Source organism: Coturnix japonica, chromosome 13, assembly GCF_001577835.2.
Source record: "Coturnix japonica isolate 7356 chromosome 13, Coturnix japonica 2.1, whole genome shotgun sequence".
Classification (NCBI taxonomy): domain Eukaryota; kingdom Metazoa; phylum Chordata; class Aves; order Galliformes; family Phasianidae; genus Coturnix; species Coturnix japonica.
Window position 1 is genome coordinate 14,054,363 of NC_029528.1, and position 26,608 is coordinate 14,080,970.

The following is a 26,608-nucleotide window of genomic DNA, read 5'->3' on the forward strand; positions in this document are numbered from 1 at the left end:
TGTAGTACATGATGAATTGAGACTACCAGATACGAATGCTTTCCATTACAAAGAGCAGCGATACTCCCAGCAGATGGCTTTACCTCTCTGAATCAACGTGAACCAACCTACTGAGAAGATGGATTCAGCTCAGAGGACCTTCATGTCAGCAGTCCTTGGGCTTTCCAGAGCATTAATTTTTTTAGCATTGTAATTTAATGTCCCTTTGAAATAGCTCAGTATGAATCTTACTGGACTTAGGGGAGGGAAAAAAAAAAAGCTAATGGAAAAAGTGAGTTGGGTTTTATGACATTTGTATGCGTGGGATTGAAGGGAATAGATCTTGATCCTGCACTAATGGAGTACCTGGTCATCTGATCAGAGAGGACTCTGCTCCCAGCAGGGCTTTAGTATGAAGCTTGAAACATTCATTGATTACAGGAGGACTGTGAACATTTGATTTGAGTTGATTTAGAGAAATAGTGAGCACTAGAAAGTATTTTGCTTTGCACCTGCTTGTTTGGTTTTAATATTCTCTGGTTGTGATTGAAAAGCTGCCGTGTTGCTAGATTTCTGTAGATCACGGCTTCAGCCTTGTTTTGAGTCTTCTCATGTCTGGAGAGCTGTTCCAGTCTGTCCTCAGGTTGGTTCCCTTGTATGTGATGCCAAATAGCTCTGGTCTGTTTTTGAGATTGCAGTTTATCAAAGATACAAATAGAAATCAATTCTTAACATTTTCAGGTCTGCTGATGCTCCTGAAAAATCTCTGAGCAGTTTAGCTGAGTTTATAAGGCTCATCTAATGAACCACAAAGCACGGTAATGTTTAAAGAGAAGTGAAAAACGCTTGTTTGCAAATCTAACCCTTGGAGCTGACAGTAGAGCAAGTATTACAAATACGGTGTTGGAAAAAATTACACGTGCACAACCTTGCTGTCAGGATGATAAACTTCTAATTTTTTTCCCCTTCCATTCATACCTTTAGGTTACAACATTGGTTAACACCAGTAACAAGGGCCCCTCTAATAAGAAGCGAGGGCGCTCGAAGAAGGCCCATGTTTTGGCTGCCTCAGTTGAACAAGCAACAGAGAATTTCTTGGACAAAGGAGACAAAATTGCAAAAGAGAGCCAGTTCCTCAAAGAGGAGCTGGTAGCGGCTGTGGAAGATGTTCGCAAACAAGGTAAGGGCTTTTAGATCTGGATTTTTTCATGGCAAATGGGGCTGTTCCCATTTCTCTTCGCTGCTGTTTGTAATGATTTTACTTCTCTACCTGTGGATTACTCCTCTGCTTGGATTGTCAACTTGTCTAGCTGACTTCCTCTAGCAAAAACATTAACTGGGCAGATCTGGAAATCAAATGTCCCAAGTAGAGATTCAAAGGAGAGATGAAGGCTGAGGCTTTGAAGTACATAAAAAACAAAACCCCTCAGGCTGAAAAGTAACCTTCCTCCCCCTAAAGCACCGCCTATAAATGTTATGAAACCACATCTCAAATACTTGTTGATACCTTCTGTGCAATTTGGATGTGCTTAAAACAGCATTGTAGGAGGGAGAGCTGAATATTGACTTAGAACTGGATGTCTTGAATATGCAAAATGTAAACAGTGACAAACAGAATGCAAGGACCTTCATTAAATATTCCAGACTTCCTCCCCCACATCTAGTGTTGATTTTTATCATTTTCCTTGTTGCTTTTCTTGCAGGTCCTTTCAAAGAAAGCCTATGGAGCTGCTTACTCTAAAATATGCACTAGTAAATGTTGTTGCTCATAAATCATTTATCATTCTTCCAGTCATGAGCCTTTTCTATGCTTCAGTGAAACCCAGTCAACTGGTATTAATGGTGGTTGCTGCAAAAAAAAACAACACCAAAACAACAAAAACTCATTAGCATTAATTACTTGTTTGTAGCTGAAGTTTCACAGTGATGAAATATTAGTTGAAAATGGTTTCAGTTCTGAATGAACCTGGTTGACAGACCAAAGAAAGATCCGTGTAAGAAGGCTGCAGTGCAAGGGGTCTAATTGAGTTGGTTTATCTTAACAACAACAAACAGCAGCAAAAGAGACCCTGGTGTCCTGAAGGCTTTTAATTCTTTGGTGCTTGCTTGATTGCTGCTCGGTATTGAGAGTCAGAGTTCATCTGTGAATATCTTCACATCACTCGTAGTGAGATTGGTGTGCGAGGGAGTTGTATTCATTGCTTGGGAATGCAAAATTGCATTACCTGAATTTGTGTTTGTATGTTGCAGTGAGAAGCTGGTAGGAAAAACTGATGCAAGAGGCTTAATTATGAATCTTTTGCTCCTTTCTCATTTGAGATGAGGCAAGCAATGGACATCAAGTCTGATGTCCATACTTCCCTGCTATATTGCTCTTCAGCAGAGGAGGTAGAGTTCAGAGCTGAGAGGTGCTGGATTAAAAATACTTCTACCATAATTCTGTTTTGCTTCTTCATTTCATGCTACCTGTGGCTTGCATGAAGCTTGATGCACAGGGAAAACAGCTGCATCCATTTTGAGAGCTGTGTGGATGAACATTAGACCTAAAGATGCAGCTGAATACAACTCCTGCCCACAACAGTTAGTGAGGATGCAATAATCACATGGCTGAGCTGGGGCAGCACCATGGGGCTGAGTCCTGTGTCCCTGTTGTGGGGCAGTGCCTGGGCAGCCTGAGCAGAGTAACTAGTCAGAAGGAAATAGAACCTTAGAGGTAATCAGAAGCAAATGATGGAAAATGAGATGTGACAGACCATGGAAGTGAGGGTTATTGTTGCCCTGCCCACGGGTCTGTGTTGGGAGGGTTGCACTTTGGTAGTGCTAATGATAGGGGGTACAAACTCGCAGAGCACATTTATGTGCAGTCTCTGCAGTTCAGAAATGCTTCCAGTGGCCTGGAAGGCCAGTGGAGTTCACAGACTGGAGTAATGAGAGTGGAGCAAACAACCAGTGCCTGCCAGTGCTCAAGGCAGCTGGCTAATGCCTGTAGTAATAGGCTCCAACTTGTGGTCAGCACAGAAGTGGGTGGGAAGCTGGACTTGCTGATCTTTGTAGGTGCTTCCCAGTTAAGCTAATCTGTTCTAAAACATCTGCTTAACAAACCTATTGGGTGCTGGTGCATTTTTATGCCATTTGCAGTGGGAGGCAAAAAGCAGAGAGGAGAGTCTGGCTGCCTGTGTCAGCAGCAGGGCCATAGAGCGGCTGTGTCTGTGAAGGCAGCAGTCGGATTATAGATGTGCAGCCCAATCTTTCTTCTGCAGAAGACAGGAAAATAGAATTAATAGTGCCTCTATTTAGAATAGTGAGAGGTTTAGATACTGTAATAAAAAGAGATGAATGAATCTGGACAGAGGTTATGAAGATGATTAGAACAATAGATAACTTGTCTCATCAGAGAGAATTAATTTTTTAATTTTTTTTTAGCCTAGCAAGAAGATGGAGGGGGTACATGATTTTAGTGAGCACTCTGGTTCATAAAATCTATTTGTTGGGGGTAAAAACAAAGGAGTGGAAAGAGCTATTTAGAATGAAGGATAGCGTGGCTACATACTAAATCAATATAAGTGGATCACTTCAAAGTCTTCTTGATTTTAGAATGGAAGAATAAATTACAACTTGCTTAAAATATTAAACAGCTTCACAGAGTACCCCAAAGTAGGATTTCTGACCGTGTAAGGCTCTGTGCTTCTGACTGCTTCAAAAGCACTGAAACTTCTTAAAAGAAAAATGTTAGTGGAAACAAAACTGCGGTGTTTGTCCTGCTGTGGCTTTAGAAGAACTGTAGTGGTGGGAAAATGTCTGATATGAACTCTGATTTCAGCCCCCCTGTGGTATGTATTACACTGAGTTTTGCCATTATGACTTCACTGGGTATAGAATGGGTCATAACAGCTTTGCCTGTTCTTATGTCCCCCACCACAAGCTCCTGCTCCGTGTTACTGTTGCTATACAGGTTTACCCTTTTTGAAGATCCAAGGGCTGGTGCAGGTTGAAGTGGCAGCTGCTGGAGCTGTAATGAATCCAACAGGGTGTTCATCCAGATGCTTGGCACTAAGGTGGGCTGTGAGCACTGGGGTCAAGGAGGAAACTCCTCTAGGGTTGTGCTGACCAGGCTATTCCTGTTCCCCTGCCTTGCCGACTGTGGTTTGCTGCCTCTGCATATCAGTGTGTCAGCTTACGCTGTAGTTCCTCACACTATATTCTTGCTGTTTTTACATTAAAGACCAGATATTAAAGCTTAAAATTAGAAAACATTAAGCATTGTGTAGGGTTTGAGGTAAGAGAATGGATAGCCTGAGGAATCCTGGGGGCTTTGAGGTTGCCCTGCAGAGCAGTGGACAGGCTGATTCAGTGTGATGACTCTCAGCCTTGTGCTTGAGCGAAGCTTTCTCCAAAACAGAACGGGGGGAGGAATTATGAAAGCTTAAGAAAGGTGTTTTGGTTTTTTTTTTAGCTGTACTTCACATGAGATGCGCAGCTTAAGGGTTTCAAAAGAACAGAAGGAAGCCAGCTGCACAAATAGCGTAGTTAAACATTGAATTCTTCTTGGAAAACTCAACTTTACAAGTCTGTTGTGGCCAATTAGCTTAATTTCTTGAAAGACTACGGAGCTCCTGCTCATTCTACTGCAAGAAAAACATTTTTGGAGATTGCCTCTTGTTATATTGAAGTAATTCCCCAGCCCAGGACTGGAGACCTTTGAAAAGCTGTAAGCGAAGGGAGCTCCACGACAGCTCTTGGCAGGCTGCGGATGAGTGTTGTATGTGGCATATGGATTGAACTAAAGGTACAATTTAAAGAATTAACGATTTTTTGTTTCCCTGGGCATCACTTCCCCATATTCATATGGCAAAAGGAAATCTAAAATCCGGGCTTTAATAAAGAATCAGTGAGTGTCCGCTGGAGTGCAGCAGGGACTCTGTCATATATAGCAGGAAGCCAGGGCAGCCCACTGTGCCCCCGTGGAGGACATTGAAGGCAGCAGCAGTGGAAGGGAGGACTCACAACACAGAGTAAAGCGGTGCTCAGGCTCTGGTTTTATCCTCACCATCATTTGGCAGGGAATAGGGGGCTCTGCAGAGATGAATTGGTGCTGTGCACAGAGGTATGGCGTGGGTGAGAGTGAGCAGTGAGCACGGTCACAGGATGGGAGCACCGAAGGCTGCCCAGGCAAAGGCATGGCCAGTCCATGCCGGTCTGTGAAATGGCTCAGAAATGCTAAGGGAGAATATGCAGGAGAGGGCACGCTGATAGCATGCCTTGTATTTCTGATACTGAGAGTGAAGCAGCCTGGAGACAGGCTTTAATCTGCAGGGTGCTGAAGGGCACGAGATGATGAGCGTGAATTTGTAGCTTGAAGGAAAAAAATAGAAGTTAATTGGTGGGTGTCCCCTGAACGCACATAGGTGTCCCCTGAATGCACATGGGTGTCCCCTAAACGTACATGGGTGTCCCCTGAATGCACATAGGTGTCCCCTGCCTCAGCCCTGCCTGCCTCCTCTGCTCCGCTCACACAGAGCAAGGCTCTTCTGTCATGGTCATCGTGCAGCGTGCTGCTGAGCAGGATTAATAGTGCTGTCTGAAAGTGCTGTCAGACCCTGTGGGCATGGTGGGAATGAGACTAGAAAATGGGTAATTTTCTTTTGATGGACTAAAATCTTAATATTTCTGAAATGGGCTTTGTTCCATTAGATTTAATTGAATTCTTAGCATTTTATTGACAAGATCATAGTGTGGCTACCATTGCCTCTTCTTTTCTTGGTTCTTTTATTATCTTTCCCTTCTAGTATCTAGTGAAAAATCTGAGGTGATATTGGAAAAACAGATTACTCCTATAAGAATCCATATCAGCTGTATGATCTGAGTTGCAGTCTGGCACTTCTGTGGTGTATATCTTTTAACTCTTAAATCCCACTTTCAAGCTTGCATTCTTACCTCTGGCTCAGCTTTGAAAATGAGAAGATTATATTGCATCCAACTTGAACTCCTGCCGTACACCATGTGCAGTAGCAGCGCAGAGGCCGGGGCAGGGTTCCCTCCTGGGCTTTGGATGTGGTTCCAATAACCACAACTCCCGAGGCTTCTGAAAGTTCCCTTACTTGAATTGGTAGAGGAAAAAAACAATAAAAGCAATGATTTTTAAATTGAAGCTCCCATTAATTTGTGGAGCCGGTTATCTCGTGACACCCTGACAAGCTGTTTGAAACTTAGTAAATCTTTAAAATCTCTCATTAAAATGAAAAGGGAGAGCATTTCATCTCAGGACTGGCACGGAAGGTGATGATTTAAGCAACGGATGGAAGATCTTATTTTTTTAGCCTCATTTAGTGATTTCTGAGGTTCAAGTGAACTGAGTGGCCACCTCCGAGTTTTTGAGTAAGAAATTGGTGAAAACAATTGCTTTCTTTAGAGAGAAAGGTGGGGGGAGGAAGAAAGGGGGAATTTTACATATAAAAGAGGGAGCTCATGACAAATGTATCTTAAATCCTGAGGTTCTTCATAGATATATTTTTTTCTCCTTGTGGTAAAATGAATTTCACTATTATTTGTCTCTTCTAGAATAAATAGTCATGTCAGCTACATAATTTCGTAATCTCATGGCTCGTCGTTTTCTAGCACTGGAGGAATATTGTCCTTCACCCGTGTGAAAAACTATGGCTCTTAATGCTTGTTAAAATAATGAGTCACAGCCCTCAAAAAGTTGGGTAGGAGATAGTTGTAGATTGATGCTTATAGCTGGTCTGTACTTGCACAGCAGGTTTGTCATATGTCACAGTGCTGAAGTAGTGCATTTTTTATCTTAAAATGTTGTATGCCATTCTTGGAAGTAGTATTTAAGATGATGGAAGGATGTTGCACAGGAGGGAGCATCTGAACAGAACGGAGTGTCTGTGTGTGGTTGCTCGGACAGGCTGGTGGCTGTGCTGGAAACACTTCAGGGCAAGGGTGACATGGTTATCTTCATGTTCTGTGCTTGTGGGTGATGTTTGAGTGGTTAAAGTGGGTGATGCCCCTGATTGGGGCCCATGGGAGCAGGTCATGGTGCAGCATTGCCATGGGATTCAGATGCAGATCCATCCCAGCGCTGTTTGGGGACACTGGGAAGCTCTCCCTTCTGAAGCATCATTTGAAGTTCTTTTCTCATCTGTGAGAAATGTGCTGTTTGTGTTCTGGCACTTGGCTGGCTGGACATTTCTCAAACAGGTTTGGGAAGCCTCTGGCATGGCCGTCAGCCACTGAGCAGTTAGTGTGCCTTCCTGGTCAGCTCTGATTGCCCACAGATCTTTGACCTTGAGCACCCAGTGTTTTCTAAACTATATCCTAGCTGTTCTCTAAATGTTTCCAAAATGCAAGGAGATCAAAGAGCAATAACGTGCACTCCAAACCTGGTTGCTGTGCAGGAATTGAGCTGGCAGGAGCAAAATGCTGCCCTTGGGAAAAAAAATAAAAGGCTGTTTTTATTCCTCTGAATATATGCAGGAATTACTCTTACGGCTTCTGGATGAATTTTTCTAGCTGTTTAAAGCAGCTTTTGCTTTCATAGTTATCCTATTGCACCGTTACTCTCTGAAATCCACATTCTCTCCTGCAGCAGATGCAGCCCCACAGGCAATGAAATGCTGGAGTGTGTCAGGAAGCAGAGCCTTGCCCTGCGTGCAGACTGCGGCACAGCCGGCCAGGTCCTGGCTCCCAGTTGTTTACAGCCCCACGAGCTGTGGCACTTCTCTCTGTGCTCACAGGGTGTTCTGCTGCCTTCTGCTTGAAAGCAGAGCTTCCACTTAATGAAAGCGCTGCTGTCTGTGGAATAACCATACACTGCAGAGCTGCCTGTAACAGCAGTGCCACTTGAATTCGCCTCTCCAGAGGACCGTGGTGTACCAAAGCACCTGCATAGTTTGAAAGACAGACCATGTGTGATTCCCTAACCCTTCCTCCCTCCTGCCCCACTCCCTCAGTTCTGTGATGACCATGCTTGGAGGCAGCAGAAATGCTGGCTGTATTTAGGCAAATGCTTTTTGTTGTCACAGCCCAGGCTGTCTCTCCCAGGAATGCTTACACCCTGAGATGCTGTGACAGCAATGTGGGGCCTTCTTCTCTTGCAGGTGACCTGATGAAAAGTGCCTCGGGGGAGTTTGCTGATGACCCCTGCTCCTCGGTGAAGCGCGGCAACATGGTGCGAGCGGCGCGTGCCCTGCTCTCTGCAGTGACTCGGCTGCTGATTCTGGCAGACATGGCAGATGTCTACAAGCTGTTGGTTCAACTGAAAGTAGTAAGTGCAGGCCTGAGCTGTTCCTGGCGTGCCACGCTGAGCCTGGAGCTCTCACTCGCAGTGGCTTGCCTCTGGAGCACTGAGGGTTGGGGGACTCAAAGGGAAAGAGTGCAACCGATGATCCTAACAACAACCAGCAGACACTGTCAGTAGCTTTTGATGCTGTGTTGCACTTCATTCTCAACTTTTAGAGTTGAGACTAATGCGCCATAGCCTGTGAACTGCAGAAAATTTGATAATCAAATCTTTTAATCATGAAGAAATAATTTGGTTTCCTCATTGACTTCTACTTTCCTGTAGCTAGCAGATGTGACTAGCTATTAGTAGAAAAAAATAGCTTTGGTGGATTAAGTAAAACTGAATGTGATTTAAAAAGTTTATATGTATTTGCAAGTAGGAGGTGGGTGGTTTGTGTGGAGGTTGAGATGCAGTGAGGCTTAATACTGGTGTGACTCATCTGGGGTCTGAGGTTCTGTCCTTGGCAGCCACAGCTCCACTGGGACTCTGGCCTCTTCCAGTTATGCATTCTTGGCCGTCTCTGGTAGCTAATGACTATGAAAGAGTAGCCAAGCTTGAGGTATAGTTAGCCCTGACATGGCTCTCTCACAAAAAGAAAACACAAAAGGAAGGACAAGAAAATCACTTTGTCTGCTTTGAAACATAATCTAAACAGTTTCGTAAACTGTGATTTATTTGGGAAAAAATATGTGAATATGTCATCTTCTTTTAGGTGGAAGAAGGTATCTTGAAATTAAGGAATGCCGGCACCGAGCAGGATCTGGGTATCCAATACAAAGCCCTCAAACCAGAAGTGGACAAACTTAACATAATGGCAGCCAAAAGACAGCAGGTACCGTGATGGCAGTTCTTACTTGTGAATGCTGTTTCTCTTGTTCAAAATAAGAAGGTAAGGCAGCCTTGCTGCTCTGAGAGGCTGCCCATTGATCCTACTAATTTTTTTACTTTTTGTTTGTTTGTTTTGGAATACTTTGTCTTGCACTCGGTGACGTTTAGGAAACAGAATGGCACTTGCCTGGTAAGCAGAAAATCTGCCCAGCTGTAAAACACCGCTTCTGACTGAAGTTTCCATGCTAGCATTTGTTTATGTTAATGCTTTAGTACCTTTGTGAAATGCTGCTTCTATAGAATTGCACTGGTGCATGTCAAAACATCCTGTTTTAAAGCAGTGCAGTTATGGGTAAGGAAAGAGGACTGGGACATGGCTTAATGCTTGGTGCTTTCACCACAAGACCACGCTGTCTTTGTGGCTCACACCGATGTACTGTCATGGCTAGGGGTAGAATTACGACTCTTCAAGGCAGTGATGCACCACACCAAGGCTACTCTTAAAGTGCCCATTTGGTTTTACTGTCCTGTCCTTCGTGTATGTTCTGTATTTGCATAGCTAGCGCCAAACCTCAATTGCATGTAGAATTTGCTTTTGTACAACATGACTGTTGTGACTCATTCCTATGTAAGGTAAGTCTTAAGAGGAAGGTGTAGGCAGTCTCAGTTATCTGAAACAGCGTAGTTTTTGTAGACTGTATTTTTTGTTCTGCTGATCTATACAAACCCAAACTGTTTATGCACCTCTCACGCTGCTTGTTTTCTTGCATGGATTTATCTTTGAAAATAAACTAGGAACAGTTTAAATGGATTGCTGGTTGGTTATGTATCTAGAATCTGATTGCAGTAAATGGGAATGGGGTTGTGATGGCAATACAATAAATGTCCTTAAACTGCTTTGTGATGGATTGTTTTACACTATGAGAAGTGGTTGTGTTAAATCTGTAAATCTGAAAGCCTGCTTGGAGTGCCCTCGCTGCTTAGTGTGTGTCTTACAGAGGTCGTGTATTACTCATTCATTTTGAAGAGTCTGTCAGATTATTTATTTTTTTCTGTTGGTAAAGCAGCCCACTTCTTCATTTTCATCACCTCTCTGTAAGGCTTAAGAGGTAACTTTAAAGTGTTTGTGCTGCTAATAATTGCATTGCTTCTTCCTTTTTATAAACAGTGCTGCTTGTGCAGGACTCAGAAGCTCTCTCCATTCATAGTAGTTAGATTCCAAAGCGGAGATGATGGTGCTTTAAAGAATCACAGCAATGAGTATTTGTGAAAGGACCTATGGGCTCACTCAGCCTTCAATTAGTAATAATTATGGTCGTTGGATTAATTTGCTCCGTTTGGAGATGAATAAGAAGTTGAGTGATATTCTTGTTCTTGTAAATGAAGTATGTGAGTCTCGTGAGGGAAGTGAGCTCCATCCTGTAGGTGAGATTAAAGGAAACGTACTGGTTTTGAGTATACGGGTTAAATTTAAGATCTGACTTCTTAGATGCAAAATTCATGGCGTGGTTCCTGTGGTTGAACTGCACCATGCAGAATAACCATATGAATTTCTCACACAATCTCTCTGTGCTCGTTGCACAAATTCATTTGATTAATTACTTCTGAAAGAGAGCCAGAAGACTAATGTCAGTGATTGTCAGAGATTACCTCTCTTTTTTCTTCCTCTAGTTAAATGATGCTTGTCACTTATCTCTTGGCATCTTAAAGCACATATGGAAAAGTGAGGTCACAGCTTCTGAGTTCTCCTGATGTAGCGGTATTGTCTGCTTTCAGAGTGCTGGTCCTTTACTGTGGCAAGGAGCAAACACGTCTTGGATTTTGAAATGTGGAGCTGTGAATTGCCCTGTAATACTACTTTTATTTGAGTTTTTATGGAGCTGTTGTGTTCTGAGATTGGTTGAGCTATTAATAACAGGAATATGGGGAAAGCTCAAGGTTGAATTAGATTTGAACATGCCGGGCAAAGAATCCACCTGTCTCTTGAAGATGCAGGAAGACAGTATATGGATTATGTGTGGGGACTGTTTTCAATTGCTTCTTTCTTTAATTTTCCTAATAGGAATTGAAAGATGTGGGTCACCGTGATCAGATGGCGGCAGCCAGAGGAATCCTGCAGAAGAATGTTCCTATTCTCTATACTGCATCTCAGGCCTGTCTGCAGCACCCTGATGTGGCTGCGTACAAAGCTAACCGGGATTTGATCTACAAACAGCTTCAGCAAGCAGTCACGGGCATCTCAAACGCAGCTCAAGCAACTGCATCAGATGATGCTGCCCAGCAGCAGGGTGGAGGTGGAGAGCTGGCTTATGCTCTGAACAATTTTGATGTAAGTTCTGAACCTGTACATAAAAAGTGGCAACTCCAAGTATTGTGTTTACTTACGTGATTTACAAGCAACACCTTTTGTTTGTTACCTGGTAAAACTGTTTTCACCTGAAATACTGCAAGTCCCAGGTGAAACAGGCTTTTATTTTTTTGAAAATCGGCTTTTTCAAAACTAGGATTGGTAAAATATAGAAGGGAGATATGCAGTTCTCAGTGATTGAAGGCTGTCAAGTTAAACTAGATCAAAAATAGCTGTTAGCCTCCTGCTACAGTAGATATAAGCCCTTGGTTTATTTGAAATTGATTATTTTATAATATATTTATGTAATTTACTCTTGTTGGTGACAGAAATGACTTATTAAAAGTGAATAATGTGTTTGGAGTTACCCAAAACTACCTATTGAGAAGAACATAGAGTGGGAAGTTTAATGTGTTATCTAGTTGGGAATGAAGTCAGTTCAAACCAATGTGTAGTACTGATCTGTCATTTTCTTTATCTTATGCTCCATAAGTTACCGAGCGTAGCCATGCACTTTTACTTTCCATCTGAAGCCAGTATTTTGTGTCTATTGCTGATCCGGTCTGAGAATTTTAACCACCTTGGAAATAACTTCCCTCTAAAACTTTTTTTGGTATCACAAGGCTGTCAGTCACAAAATTCTTAGTACTTCTTTTTTGCCAAATATTGTTCACCTTTTCCTCTTCTGCTCTTGCCACCCCTGCTCCTCTGTTACTTTCTTCCATATTTCTTAACTTCTTTTAACATCTCCCTAAAGGATAAAATCCTATTTGAGGTTTTCCCTGTGCTGAATATGAAGCCTTTCCCTGTCATCTCTTGGGTTACAAGAGGACATGGTGGTTATCTTGATCTTTGTGACAGATTTCAGTTTTAAATCTATCTCAAATTCTGTCAGTTGTACATTCAGCTACATATGTCTGAAGAACGTGCATTGGGTTAACACCCAAAGGATCACAGGTTCGATCAGATCTGTAGGATGGGAAGGCAGTTTTAGTACCAGCACAGGATGCTGAGGACCGGCTCTGGTATGTAGAACTGAAAAACATGTCAGTTCCAATTTGTATATTGGCTACTCTTGCTCAGACCATTTAATATGATTTGTGCTGTGCGCTCATATTTTACTATGAGCTCTCTAATATATGGCCATAGACTTATTGAGTGTTGCAGCTTGCATTGAGCTTCTGAACTTTTAGTTTCACACAGCGTGTGACTCACTAACAGCAGCAGGGCTTGTTCAGCAGGCCAGCCTGAATGGGCATTGTGTGCAATGGCTTTGTCTGCTCAGCCTCGCCAACAGAGACAGACAAAACAAATGTGCCCAGGTTCTCTGCAGATGTTATCCCTGCACTTCATTTCCTGTTAACGCGTGAGTGTTATTGTGCTTTTGTAATAGAGGTTTTGCACGTCCCTCCCAAGTGCTTCAGCGTTTCTGCCATGATGGTAAAATATTAAATGACTACCAGAAGATAACAAGATAGCGATTATCTCGTTTATTGGTGCAGTTTTGGGGTTGTAGCATACTACCACTGTATGACCTGAATGGCCAAAGTTTTCAGGACAAATGGGAATATTTAGAACAACGTGAGCTGTGTCTAAACCTGCTGTGAATTCTGTGGTTACTCAGCTGGGAGACTAATTGTGCTGACATTAATGTTGAAATTAGCTGGCATACAAACCGACTGTAGAAAACTCCTATTGCAAAAAGCTTTGGGGCTTCTTTCATGATGAATTAGTAACATCTTTCCATCCTGCCCCTTAACTGGGAGAAAACCTATGCAAACCCTAAACAAATCAGTAAACCTTGAAATGGTCGTACTGTTTTCCTTGAGCTGCAGAACCTGTTTAAATAAGCCACCTGGAAGTCATCACAAGGTGGTGTGTGCTACACTGCTTCTTCCTGGTGAACTCTGGATGATGATGTTGGCCCCTTGGAAAGGAGATACATCAGTATTGCTTATTTAGCCTTAGGTCTCTCAATACGAGCTGTGCTTACTAATAGTCCTTCAGAATGAAGCTGTAACAAACTTCTGCCATGAAGAAATCAATTTGTATGCTACTGCTCTCATTTGTGTCATTTTACATGAATTTGAAAATGCTGTTGTATTTACCTGTATAATTGCATACTAGTCAAGGAAGGAGGTCTTGATAAACTAGGACATTGCAGTACTATATATAGGGCTAATTTTGGACATTTGTTTTTCTTGTTGGTTTTTTTTTGCTCATGATGAGGTAATTATATCTGACAAGTTTAAATAGTGAAGGCATGTCCGGATTGACATGTAGTTAAGAAGAGTTCTGTGCTTTGAACTTTATTAGTGCTGGCACATTTGATTTTTGCCATTCATATAATGAGACTTCTTGTGGCTGAGTTGGGTTTAGCTGTCAAAGCAGCGCAAGAAATGACTAGCAACCTAATGTGCTGGGGAACCTGTTAGCAATTTTACTAAACTACTCAAGAAAATCACTCTCGATGCCAAAATTTTGTTTGCTTTTTATGCCTGATCGGGGAGTTGCTGTAAACGTTTGTCTTTTTGATGACCCGCAGTAACTTACTGCTCAGTCTGACTGCTAACTTCTGAAACCTTTATCTTACCAGAAACAAATCATTGTGGATCCATCGACCTTCAGTGAGGAACGTTTTAGGCCTTCCCTGGAAGAGCGCCTGGAGAGCATCATTAGTGGAGCAGCCCTGATGGCTGATTCATCCTGCACACGTGATGACCGACGGGAACGTATAGTTGCAGAGTGTAATGCGGTGCGACAGGCCTTGCAGGATCTTCTTTCAGAATACATGGGGAATGTGAGTATCTTCTGTTCTGTTTGTTTATTTAGTTTCTGTGTTGTTTTTTTTTAACTCCATGTGATTATCCAAAAGGGGTTTGAAAGCTGCTCTACTCTGTCCTCACATAGGACTGGAACGTTAACCAGGAGTCCTGAAAGGTTCGTTAGAAGGCCAGTCTGGAGGTTGATTTGAGTGCATTTAAACCGTCTGTGATACTTACCTTAAGATTGATCTCTGCTCTTCAGAAATGGTTATCATAGCATTGACCCTTCAGAACTGTTTTTGGTTATAACTCTTACATTGATTTGTATAAAAATCCTGTGGAATTAGGCTGCCTTCCCCACCATATCAGTTTGAATAAGGTAACTTGGCCTATGGAAAAAGTAGAACGTCTCCACTTTCTTTATGCTTCAAAATTTTGCATGTGTGAACTTGTTAGCTAAAGTCAGAGATTTTTCAGAATCAAGTTAATTTGCTGTTGCTACTCCATCTAATCAGAAAAGATGTGCAAAGATAAAACTGAATACTGAGTAAGAAATTGTGGGAACGGGTTGGTAGAAGTGTTGGACTGAGCATCTAGCATTTGTACATTACACTGCATGTAAGCACTCAGGGTTTGAAGCCTGAGTGTGTTTCTACAGTTGGAAAAAGTGTTATGTCATGAAGATGAGCTGCTAAGTTTGAAGCCGTCATGATATAATATCAGATGCTGCCTCTTTCTTGGCTCAAAAGATTTTAATCTGAATAGCTTTAGCAGTGTTCAGTGCTTGGGATATCAGAAGATTTAAACAACGTGAAGTCTCTAAACTTAAATACTCTTAAAAGAGAATTGGTTCCAGGTGAAAAGCTGTGGAAATTGCAGCAGTGAAGTGGCTTGTAGTGTCACGGCAAGTAAAATTGGCTGAAGAAATCATGATGGGCTGAGGTGAAGCCTGATTTACTATTGGGATAAAACATAGTTCAAAGATATTTTCTTTTGATGGTAGAATTCATTGAGCAGCAGAGCTGCAGTTGTGTGTTACCTTTGAATCTGCTGTTTCTTGGTGAAAGATACGTCAGCATGAGGTAATGGAGCTCTGAATCCTGCATGTGTGAGTGAGGGTGTTTGGAGAGCAGAGGTACAGAAAGAGTTCCTGTCTACCAGTGGAAGACAAGAGCAAAGTAACTGAACAAAACTAAAAGACAAGTCCTGTATAGCTGGCAGGCTGAACTAGGTACTTCATGTTGTCCGTCTTAATTGCTTGTGAAAGTAACTTGTGCTCAGCATTGACATTATATGGAGCTTGAGACTGCAGCAGGGATGCCAACCGCTGTGTTGTGCCATTTAAAATGCCTTTTGGAGCAGAGTGTTTTATTAGTACATGATGCATCTGGAGCAATCCGTCAATCAAATGCGCTGCTGGATTGGATGCAGGCCTGTGAGCACAACAGAATGAAGCATCCTCAAAATGCAAATGAAAAGTATGGAGGAGGTAATGCTTAGTCTTGTGCACAAAAGGTTCAGTGCATCTCTCTCATTGATAGTTGGTCAATACCTATGTAAGATTCTGGAGCTTTGACTTCCTTGGGCCCAGAAGCCTATCTGGCTCCTCTGGCTGTGTACTGCTGTCTCTGATATGCAAGTTAAAGTAATCATGCCGAGATGGAAAGAATGTATTCCCTATGTTATCTCTTTTAACACATTGTGAAATTAGTGGAGCATACTGAATTTTTTCAAAGTCACTGCTATATTATGATTGTAGACAGTGAAGTTGGGAAAATGAGATTAGAAATTCAGTGAAATGGAGTGGAAAAAGCAATAGATAAATTATGGTGAAAATGTGGGATGATGTGTAAAAATCCATACTGAGGGCAGGAAGAAATCCGAATGATGGAGCTGAAGAATGAATAGTAGCTGGGGACCTAAACAGTGAAAAAGCCATGGCTCATCTACAGAGAGAGTAGGGATGTGCTGCTTACGGCCACAGCAGAGGAAGTGTCATAGTGTGCACATTGGAGGTACCCACAGCACCGTGCCCAGCCATCTCCTGTTGTGCTTTTCTCTGATCTTCCTTTGAAGACGGGGGTGAATCAGGAATTAAATCTGTTAATTGCACTGTGCTTGCAGTGCTTCGTAAATCTTGTTTGAGAGGTAGAATAGGAACTATTTATTGGCCAAGTGTAAAAATTCAAAGGCAAGATTGAATGAGGAATATGCTGAAAGGGCTGAAGCACAGGAATGTCTTCAGGCAGATTCCCTTTTAGTTTTAATGCCTTCTGTTTTAGTGGCTTCTTCTAGCTTCTGGGTTTTCTTTTAGATCTTTGGTAATAAAAAGGCTTTTTCCGTAGGTAGTTTATAACTCAGAGTTTAGTGTTTTTGGACCCTTGGTTCAGCTGTCTCCTTGGGCCTGTCCCCAAGGGTTCTGTAAGTCTGCAAGCATTGCTGGCTGTGTTATGATGTGCGGCAGAAGCTTCTGTTTAAATACAATTTTCAGTAATAAAGAAACTGAATCACAGAAGCCCTTGACCCCTGCATTTGCTGGCATGGTGATGAAACCTGTGATTACATCATTAAAAGAAGGGCAAGAGTTGCTTGTTCAGTAGTTCATTATAAAAGTTATATATTCTTTACTTGGATTGGTGTGATTTTATTTCCTTTTCCATCTGACTGTTTTCAAAACAGAGGAATAACCCAAACTGGTCCAACTAAATTTACATCAAGGCCAGTCTCCTGTCCTGACAGCAGTCAATAGCAGATGCCTACAAGAAAGATGACAGTAACAAGGGAGGTATGTAGTTTTCCTTGCCCAAAATAGCTCCCAGATAGCAGCAGTCTGTAGCTCAAATGGTTCCAGAGCTAGCATTGCTGGCTGTGTTTAATAGCTCTTGATGGACCTTCCTCCAATGAATCTGTCTTGTTTTTCTGAACCGTTATAAACTTTCAGCATCCATAAGCTGGAGAACTCCTTGATAAAGAAAATGTTTTTGCATTAAGAAACATCCTTTTGTTTGAAGCAAATGAATTTTTTCATTTCAGAGCTGGCAGCTCTTCCCCCCTCACCCTTCTCTGTGCCACATAGTTCAGAGCTGTGCCATCTTCTCTTTGCCGGAATGAAGTGTCCTACTTTCATTAGTTGCTTGCCAAGATGAAGACTTTTGACACCAGCTCTCTGCTTGGGCTGTCCTCATTACTAACCAGCGTGGTGCAGGAGAATGGGATTTGAAGAGGGAATGAGGACTTGATGCCCTTCCTCAGCCATTTTGCAGAACTTTCATCAGCTGGTTATAGTGAATCCTGGATGCTGGGTGCTGCTGCACAGTTGGTGTCTCTTTGCTGAGTCATTCAGAGGTTCTGAGAGAAGAACTGCAGTGTGGCAGTGATCAGGAGTGAAAACGTTAGTGTAGGTGCATTTCTCAGCCTCCTGCTGAGGCTGGTCTGGGTTTTCAGTTCTCTTTAAGATTTGGAGACCAGAACTGCGCCTGGTCCATTTGGTCTGTTGGAGACTCTGACATGCTGTTGATTTGTAGAGTCATAAGCACTCTAGGACAGTGTTGTAGTGGCTTTGGTTTTGTTTCTGTTTCTTAGTCATGTGTTAATAATGTCTGATATTTGATTTGCTTTTGATAGCTGCTGAACGCTGAGTTGATAACGTGATGAAACTGCTACGTGAAAATGTAGCTTCTGAGTCATAGGGACTGTCTGCTTTTGTGAATGTAAAGTCAGATGGTCTTGTGCATCACTTAATACCTCTTGTCTCTTGAACTTCATCTGCAGTTTTATTAGCTGATATCTTGATTTATATCCTAAAAATGCCAACTCTTCATCCCTTAATTGTAGCATTCAATTTTTCAGTGATTTTTTTTTTCTCCTTCATCTTCCATTTTCCCCTAAGGAGGACTGACTTCCATTATGGCTTCGGCTTATTTCAGCCTCATGACTCTAATAGGAAATACTTTCCCTTTTAAACTAGCACTGCGGTTCCCTCCTGGATTCAAATAGCAAACATGAATATCTGAGTGTGATTTTACTTTTTTTTCTTTTCTTTTTTTTAAACTTTGAGTAAGCTTTGTTCTTATTGCTGGTGCTGAGTGGCACAGCGAAAATCAGAAGGCTGAAGAAAATTCATTATTGATTCTGACTAGCGCTGTAAAAGCAGAATAGTCCAAGGTCTTGGATGGGAGTTCAACTGCCTCGAATGCAATAAATTACCCACCTTTAGTCATAGCTGAACTTGTAATATAAATAATCGATGGCAAGAGTCAGATCTTTGTGTGATGTTGCATTTAGGCATTCATGGTGTGTATTTTATTAATTAAATGGGAAAAATGTTCAAAGCATGGCTGAGCTTAGTTGGATGCTGATACCAGTCTTTGAGAGAGGGGGACAGAACAAAGCACCTACTTGAATATTGTTCAAGATCAGTGTTTCACCAATGAAGAAGATACTAAAAAAGCTAGGATTTAGGATTCAGGAGGGGCACAACCGACATTTTTTATTGTATCTTGTTATAGCTTCATCATTTTATGTAGGTGGATGTTGACTGACTCTGGTTTACCCCTCTAAGAAAATACACGAAGCTGAATATTTCTGGACAGTACCACCAGTTTATCCTTTGCACTGGAAGGATGGTATGATACCCTCCCTAATGCAGAGAGCAGATACAATGCTTGTTTCTGCTTTTCTGTACCCTACAGGTTGACTCCCTTAAATTTATAGCCTTGGCTTTCATTGCAAGTTATATTATCTAGAGTAGTTGAAGTGAATTCATTAAAAAAGAACAGGGAGCTAATTAGAGCTGAAATATTTCAGCACCTTTAAGAAGCAGGTACACAGAATGGAGATGTAGCAATATCCAGAAGCATCCACAGACTCAGCTGTGACACTGTGCTCTGTGCTGGAGCTCTCCTTGGGCATTATTAGTTTAGAGCATGGACAGCTTGACTTCATTTAGTGACTGTGCTAAATATGAGAGATGAAGGAGGTCATGGCTTTTGAGGTTGGGGTTTCACAGGTTAGAATGGAGAGTGCAGGCTGTCAGCTGGAAGCTGAGCCAGAAGCTTTCAGTCTGAGCTGTTTGACTACTAAGCTGAACTTGCAAAAGATACCAATCTGCTGTACTTGGCTGGTTGATGTGGAAGACTGAAAATAAGGGCTTCCTTCAGCCTCTGATGGTGGATTTTCTTGTTTGGCCGTGTTGAATGCGGGCTGTTGGGTTTCTTTCCATGAACACTGAGCCATTAGACAGTAGTGATTGGAGGTGTCCAGAAATGTACAGAGAAGTCTCGTTTTTGAAGCATATTCTGTACCCCACCAGTTTCTCATACTTCTAACTACCCTTTCAGATGCACACAAGTAACAGACTTGTGCTTGCATAAACTTTGTCAGAAGCTCTGGTTTGGCTAGAGTGGAATGTGAACCCAGAGCCCCATTGTGTACAACATGCTCTTGTACAATAAAATCCCTTGTTACTACATTTGGAAACAATAAATCGTGTTACATAAAGTAGTTTGACAGGTCCTATTTCAATGGGAATTTTAATGCTTTCATATTATCATTCTGACTGTGTCCTTGGCTGTCTGGATTGCATTAGAGGTGCTTGGCAGCAAATGGAGAAAAACCATTTGGGGCCAGCTTCAGAGCAGGCATTCCAAGCACAGATTATTTCAGCTGATTTTTTCCAGTTTCCATGTTCTGCTTGGCCTGAAGAACCATAGCAGGGTGTGATGGTGGGGACAGAGGAGGGGGTGTTGTATTTCTTTAATAATAGATTTCCAACTGTTGCAAAGCACATCTTGGAGGTAAGCGAAGCAGCTGAACTGCAGACTCTGTGCTGCCTGGGGTGCTGTGGCTCTCTGGATACCTGATGTAGATGTCACTCTTCTGCTTTCAGACTTGGTGGTCCCATGTCTTGCTAAATGCTTCCTTTGGACTTTGTTTCCGTGGTTAGTGTGCTCAGGGCAATGTGCTGCTTGTTCTCCTGATCGTCATTCCACTGGTTTGCTTTTCTTTCCTAAAGCTTCTTTAAACATCTCTGATGCTTGAAAGTGAATGAGCAAGAGATACCTAGCTCGTATCTTCAGGAAGTTTGGGGAGAAGTGATTTTGTCTTTGGAACTGCTGCTGAAGGGTATTTCTACCACTGACATGTGAGACTTTAGAACGGAGATGCTTTTATTGTGAATTTGCCTATTAATAATACCGGCAGTTTGTATTCCAATTAAGGATCCATATTCAGAAAGGAATACATGTGAATTTGCACGTGACTGTTAAACTTACATCAGTCTACTCATGTATTTGGAAGGATTTTGCACAGCCCTTTTAATGAAAGCAGCTGTATCAGTGGAGATGTGTATGTGAATGAAGATGGCAGACTGATCCATATTTATGATAGATGCTGATAAAAAATTCTGCCTTGAGATAATCTACCCTTTCTTTTTAATATTGTTTCTGTCAGTTCAAGATGGTTGAGTGCTGAAGTGATGGACACGGCTTGAAAGCCTCTGGATTTTCCTTTCACGGACTCTGTTGTTGAGCAGAGCTGCGTGCTGTTCTCTGGGCACTAATTTCCATAGACGTTATCAGATTGACAACAATGCTACTTAAAGAAGATAGAGAAATTTCTGAAGCGATATTGTTTTTAAGTTGGAAATGCTTCCAGGGCGGTGTAAAGTAAATTGGTGAGCATGATGAGCCTGGTGAGAATTTCAGGTGGTGCTCATCAGCTCGTTGTTTCTGAGCCCCAAAAAGAAGCTTCCAGGTTGCTTCCCTTTGTCCTGCTTTGGGACTCGGCACAGACTGTGCTTTCAGAGGATGTTCTGGGAGCTCTTCTGATGTGGCAATATTGGGCCTATTAAAAGAAAAGGAAGAATTTACGAGTTGGAAATGCTTTTTTAGGCCCAAGGCAGCCTTTGTACTGAGCAGTGAAAACGAGTTTCTTAAAGAAGAGTACGGTTGTCATAATTACCTTCAGGGAGATACTCCCTTACGGGAGCTCAGCAAAGCTCAAGCGGCACCTGAGGCCCAGTTCTAGAATGGGTTCAGCAGCCTGCTGGTATCATTGCTCCCCTCCGTGTACTGTGTGCAGCCTCTGCTATGAGACATCTGGTGCCAAACAAGCAGCAAAACCTTTTAAAGTGGAATATTTTGACAGCATTTGGGATTTAGCTGGAATTGCTTTGCATAGCTGCAATCCACTTGCAATCCTCACATGCCTTTCAGTGTTTTTATTCTAGATCCTTAGCACGCATTAAAATAAAGGCTGCTGCCCTTCAGGAGGAGCAGAATTCTGCTGAAGGAGAACTGAAGGCAGGTAAATGGGAGAGCTGAGTCGTGGGGGTACCTTGTGTGGTTGTGATGGATGTGTCCTACCTGTTGTCCTGCCCCAGCCCTCACCTGTCCTGTCAGACGTGCTATCTCCAATGTTAACTAGTCTAATATTTTATAATATTGTACAACACAGAATCTTCTTAATTTGATTATTCTGATGGCCTTGAAGATGGGTGGCAAGAAGGCTTGAAATAAGAGGCGTCTGCATGTTTGTGATGTGGCACTCAGCAGCGTTTCGCTTCTGTTGAACTGTAGGACATTTTATATAAATGTGTATGATTTCTAATTCAAAGTTTTGTTTTTAGACCACTTCAGAATTCTACTGCTTAGTATAAAAATATTTGAACTTTCTCTATGTCAGATAATATATTTAGTCAGTTTATTCAGTGCTACTTGAGTACTCTCTCAAAATCAGAGAGAACAGATAGAGCAGAGCATGTAAGATTGTGCAGTGACTGCTGATCTGTGGATAAACAGCCTCGTAGCCTCCAGCAGGATCATGCTCTCAGTGTGCAGAAGTATTACACACACAACTGGGCTTTTTAATTCCCCTCTTGTTGGATGAAAGGGACAATGGAATTATTGCAAAGCTGGAATACTGTATTTTGTGCATTGGAACCAAATGCTTGTGTCTCAGGTCCTTGATTTTCCTTTCTTTTCCTTGATCTGAATAAAACTCTGCATTAAGTTCTGTCTTTCTAAATGATGAGATTCAGAAGGTAACAAAGCAAGAAAAGAGGACAGTTGCTGTGTGCACACATGGTGCTCTATTGTCTGCTGTCCGGTGGAGCTGGATAATGAGTTGAGCTCTCTTTCCTTCTTTTCCTCTCATCTCTTTACTTTCTTACAGACAGCTACGTAAGCAGAACGGGTCTTCACTGGAGCTTCTGTTCTAGGTGTAGCATTTAACATCTAGACCACGCTCTTGGCTTAGCGTGTCTTATCCTGTTCAAACAAGCTGATGTTCTGTAATGCTCATAATGTCTCCTGGAGCTTTACAGCTACTTTGTCCCGGAAAGTCAACTGAATCAATACAGAATAATTAGCATTTGTGGCTTATCCAAGTAGTGGCAGCCCTCTTGAATGTAAATAGAGGCAGAAGAGTGACTTAATCCTCCTCTAGTGTGAGGAAAGGATGAGGGTTAAGCTGTATCTTGAAATAGAGGAGAAAAATTCATCTTGCCTTTGGTTTGCCCAGGGACGTGTTGCTGCAGCAGGAGGGACAGGAGTTAGAGGCAAATGGGAAGAGGAGCAGCAGAGGAGGGACAACTTGCATGTGCCAAGGGTTCAAACCCTTCTGCTCAACTCTGGTTATTCACTCAGAAAGTCAAGCAGTCAGGGTTATCGTTGCTGAATTGCTAGTCTGAAAGGGTGGTTTCTTCAGCATAGCAGTAGCAAAACTGTGGGCTTCCAGGCCAAGAACTGTCTTGCAGAGGTGTACTAAAAGGCGTATTTTTCTCATTGCCAATTGGAAATAAAACCAGCAGGCGTTTCCCTAGGGGTCAAGCCATAAGGGGCAAAACAGGACGTCTGCAGCATGTGTGGTGGTCAGTGCCATCCACCGAGCTCATTTTCACAAGTAGCTTTGCCTTTAATGGACTGAGTGTGTTTTTCTTTATCCTCTGTGTTTCAGGCTGAGCTTAAATGTTGCGTGATGTGCAGCCATTTGTGGATTATTGACTCATCCTGCATATATGTTAACCTTTGACTGTCAAGAAAAATGCTTTTGCCATTCATAGGGTGCTCTGCTGCTTCCATATGTGGACAGAAAATATAAAATAGCTTCTCAGCTCCAACTCTTTTCTGTATGCCTGAGGTGCTGTCATCTGTGTTGTACTGAATATGCTAACGTGAATTGACATTATCAGTTACTTTATAAAACCTGTGGAAAGAGCTTGAAAAATGAAACCTGATAGTACTTAGACAAATAAAAAGGTTTCTGAAAGCAGAAGGTTCTCTTCTGTGTCTCTGACTCTGTATGTGTGAAGTCTCAAGAGCTCAGCATCTCTGGAGCAAAGGAAGCTCAGGAGACGTGGGGGTGTGCAGTGCAGTCATTTGGAGAGCTGAGCTACGGCTCCTGTGGATGCAGACAAGTTCGTCTTTGCTGTCTGCAGACTGGCTTATTAGTTCAGGCAGGAAAGGTGTTCCAGCAACAGGCAGGTGTCCCTGGAGGGACTTTCTTTGTCCTTTCTGCTTTTTGCTTGCTCTAGATTTTCATTCGCGCTTACCTTTCATCTGCAAGGCTTCTGTAGAATGCATTTTGGTCTCCTATTTAGAAGACGGGCTCCTTGAAAAATAAAATAGATGTTCTCTCTGTTACCTTTGTGCTAAATGGATAGAATTTTGGGCTATGATTTCCACCTACAAGTGGGGCAGGAACCTTCTTTTAATGCCAAATTTAAGATTTTACAATGCAGAGAAGCTGGACATAGAGGAGGCATAGAGGAGACAAGGCATTTGATATCTTAATGTGCAAAACTTGGAATAATTCTGGCTAATACGTGTTAAATACATTGATATGATCTTGACCCAGGACTTGTGGGCACATTCACAGTCCTCTGTCTAATGGCAGGGGGTCATGACAGGTAGTTTTCTTCTCAGAGCTTCCCAGCAGTGAGTGTCAGTGATGGTCCAAGCCTTAATATCTGTGTTTCCTTGGTAGTTTTCAACCTTACTGTGCATTGCTTCCAAGGGTATGTTAATTTCATTTAAAATTAGTAGGGGTCACTATGTGCTACCGGACCCCAGCCATTGCCTCTGCTGCTGTGGTGGCTTCTGTGTCTGGTTTGAATTCCCTCATTTATTTCTGTTTTTTCAGGGTTTGCTGGTGTGCCTTCTCCACTGTATTAAATCATGTAGGGAGAAAGTTCTTGAGCCTCTGGCCAGACCCGCAGTGCTTCTGTTCCTCTGGTAACCTTAAGGCTTATTTGCTCATCCCCACAGCAACTATGAACCTTCACTTTGAGGACAACTTTAGAAGAATTGTCATTATTGAGTCATTTCAGGGGAAGAAGGTGACAGGAGAGCTCTGATGTCAAGTAAAAAATAAGGCTGCAGCTCTATCATTTGATACTGTTCCCCTTAAATGCCAAATAGTGAATTTCCTTAGAGGCAGAATGAGTTTTTGGGCACTTCTCCAGGAGTCAAGGAATCCCAATTCTAGAGGTCAGCGGACTGAAAAAAGCCAAGAAAATGAGAAGTTAATGCGGAAATAACTGCAACGAGGTTTAGGTTGGGAAGAGGAAAGTCAAAAGCATTGCTGTCCTGTGCCTGAGCAGCTGACCCTTCTGGAGCTAATGGCTTGTGAGTTGGTCCTATTTCTTCTTCTGGGATACTTTAAATCAGGTCTGTAATTAAGATTTGTGAAGACCTTGCCTTCCTTCAAGTGGATGCTCTTGTGCTGAGTTGTAAGAGCCAGTCCAAGGCAATGGTAGTAATGAAGCAGTCGGTCTTTGTGTCCTGGTACTCCTGCATGCTGAAATCTCCTCTAAACTTTTATCTCCAGTCCATTCTGTGGAGCTGTGAGAACATCTCCTACCGTTATTAGGGAACACGTTGCCTTCCCTGCTCCCCAGAACTAAGGGTACTTTCAGATGGAGTTTAGGAAACCTTTCTGAGAGGGCAAGGCAGGCAGCCTGTATTGCCTCAGAGTGTTCCTGGTGTCACTTCTAGGAGGTGGATTAATTTTTTTAATGCACTTTATAGCCTTCCTCTATGGCTTTTGGTTATATGCACTGCTTCAGAAGTGGGTAATGCCTAAAGGAAAGCAGCTGTTTCATGCCAGGCTGTAGTGAACTGTATATTCCTTTAGAGCTTTTTCCTTGGAGTAAAAGGGGATTTAACCAACTAGTTTTTCAGATCATTATCTGCATTATCCCTGTTTTCCTGCACCAGATTGTACAGTTGTATACAAGATTTCTGTTTGTTTTGAATAGTTGCTTCTTTATCATCTATCTCACGCTAATTTAAATCGTCTGTCTAGTGGCTTCTTTGCAAGTAGTAATTGATAAAATAAACATGTGAGGTATCTTTGCATCCCATGTTTCTCTGTTTTGCTTCCTGCCCTTTTTCTGAGCTCCTCCTTAGATGATACCACAGTTCTGCTCCGCCTCAGCCTGCTGCCTTTCCTAACTGGTTTATTTCCTTTGACATCCGCTTTCTTTTGAAGAAGGGCAGCCACTTTGTATGTGTCAGCCTAGTGCTGGAATTTTAAATACTTTAATGCATTCTCATTATCTGCAAGGGTGGCTGTCTAATTAGTTAGCTTAGTAAATAATGGCTTGATAGTGTCTCTGGAAAGTTATGCATGCCGCAGTTTTAATGCCTTTCTAATCCTGGCCAGTTTCTTGGTGAGTCACTTGCATTAGGTGAGAGGAGGAGATAGAAGTAAGGGTAAGCTGGCTTTCTTGAACTCAAACCAGTATCATCAACCCGTGGTCAGTGAGGTTGTTCTCACTTCCAGCAATTTTGTCTTCTGTGGAGGAAAGTGAAGTTATTGAGCTCTGTGTGTGGGAGGGAGAGGAGATGCTAGGCTGCAGTGTGTTGGTGCTGGGAAGGCTGGAGGTGCTTGTTAGCTGGTCCCTCCGCAGTTAGTCAGCTTCTGATGCTATTTCCAGGGATTTTAATGCCTTTTGCTTCCTGTCGAAGGCAACTTCAGATTTAGTATTTCACTGCTATATTGCAGGGTAGATCTGCTGAAGCCTTTTCTACAGGAAATACTTAAAAATCTGTCACAAAATAAAGCTATTTCTATTTCTAATAATGAATAAAGGTTACATTAATTCTAGCTTTGAATGTCTTATGACTTTATGGGCAGGATTGTTTCATTATCTGTTTCTCTGAGCTGTCTTGCCAGGAGTTAGGTGGCTTTATTCCCAGATTTATAATGCATTCTCTTCCTCTTGGAAAGGGCATATGCTGTCTTGGCTCACTCTTTTTAATTTGAGTCTTGCAGGGGTCTGTGTTGTTCCAATTTTAGTTGTTCTATTTCTAAAGCCTTTCACATGCATGTAAAGTATGATAAAAACTGAAATATTTCACGGCTTTTACAATGACTTTGGGTGTAAGCTTCAGACTGCTT

General features: G+C 42.3%; 1 protein-coding gene across 3 annotated transcripts in view; it reads left to right on the forward strand.

Moving 5' to 3' along the window:
- CTNNA1 (catenin alpha 1) overlaps window positions 1-26,608 on the forward strand; it is a 97,187-nt gene that overhangs the window by 13,091 nt on the left and 57,488 nt on the right. For 2 of the 3 annotated variants that reach the window (XM_015876000.1, XM_015875999.2), the window contains exons 3-7: window positions 964-1,159; window positions 8,082-8,248; window positions 8,979-9,098; window positions 11,157-11,423; window positions 14,038-14,241. In XM_015876000.1, coding sequence (XP_015731486.1) covers window positions 964-1,159; window positions 8,082-8,248; window positions 8,979-9,098; window positions 11,157-11,423; window positions 14,038-14,241 — 954 coding nt within the window. Of the gene's footprint in view, window positions 1-963; window positions 1,160-3,944; window positions 4,035-8,081; window positions 8,249-8,978; window positions 9,099-11,156; window positions 11,424-14,037; window positions 14,242-26,608 lie in introns of those variants that run through there. The other variant, XM_032447360.1, reaches the window with a different exon arrangement.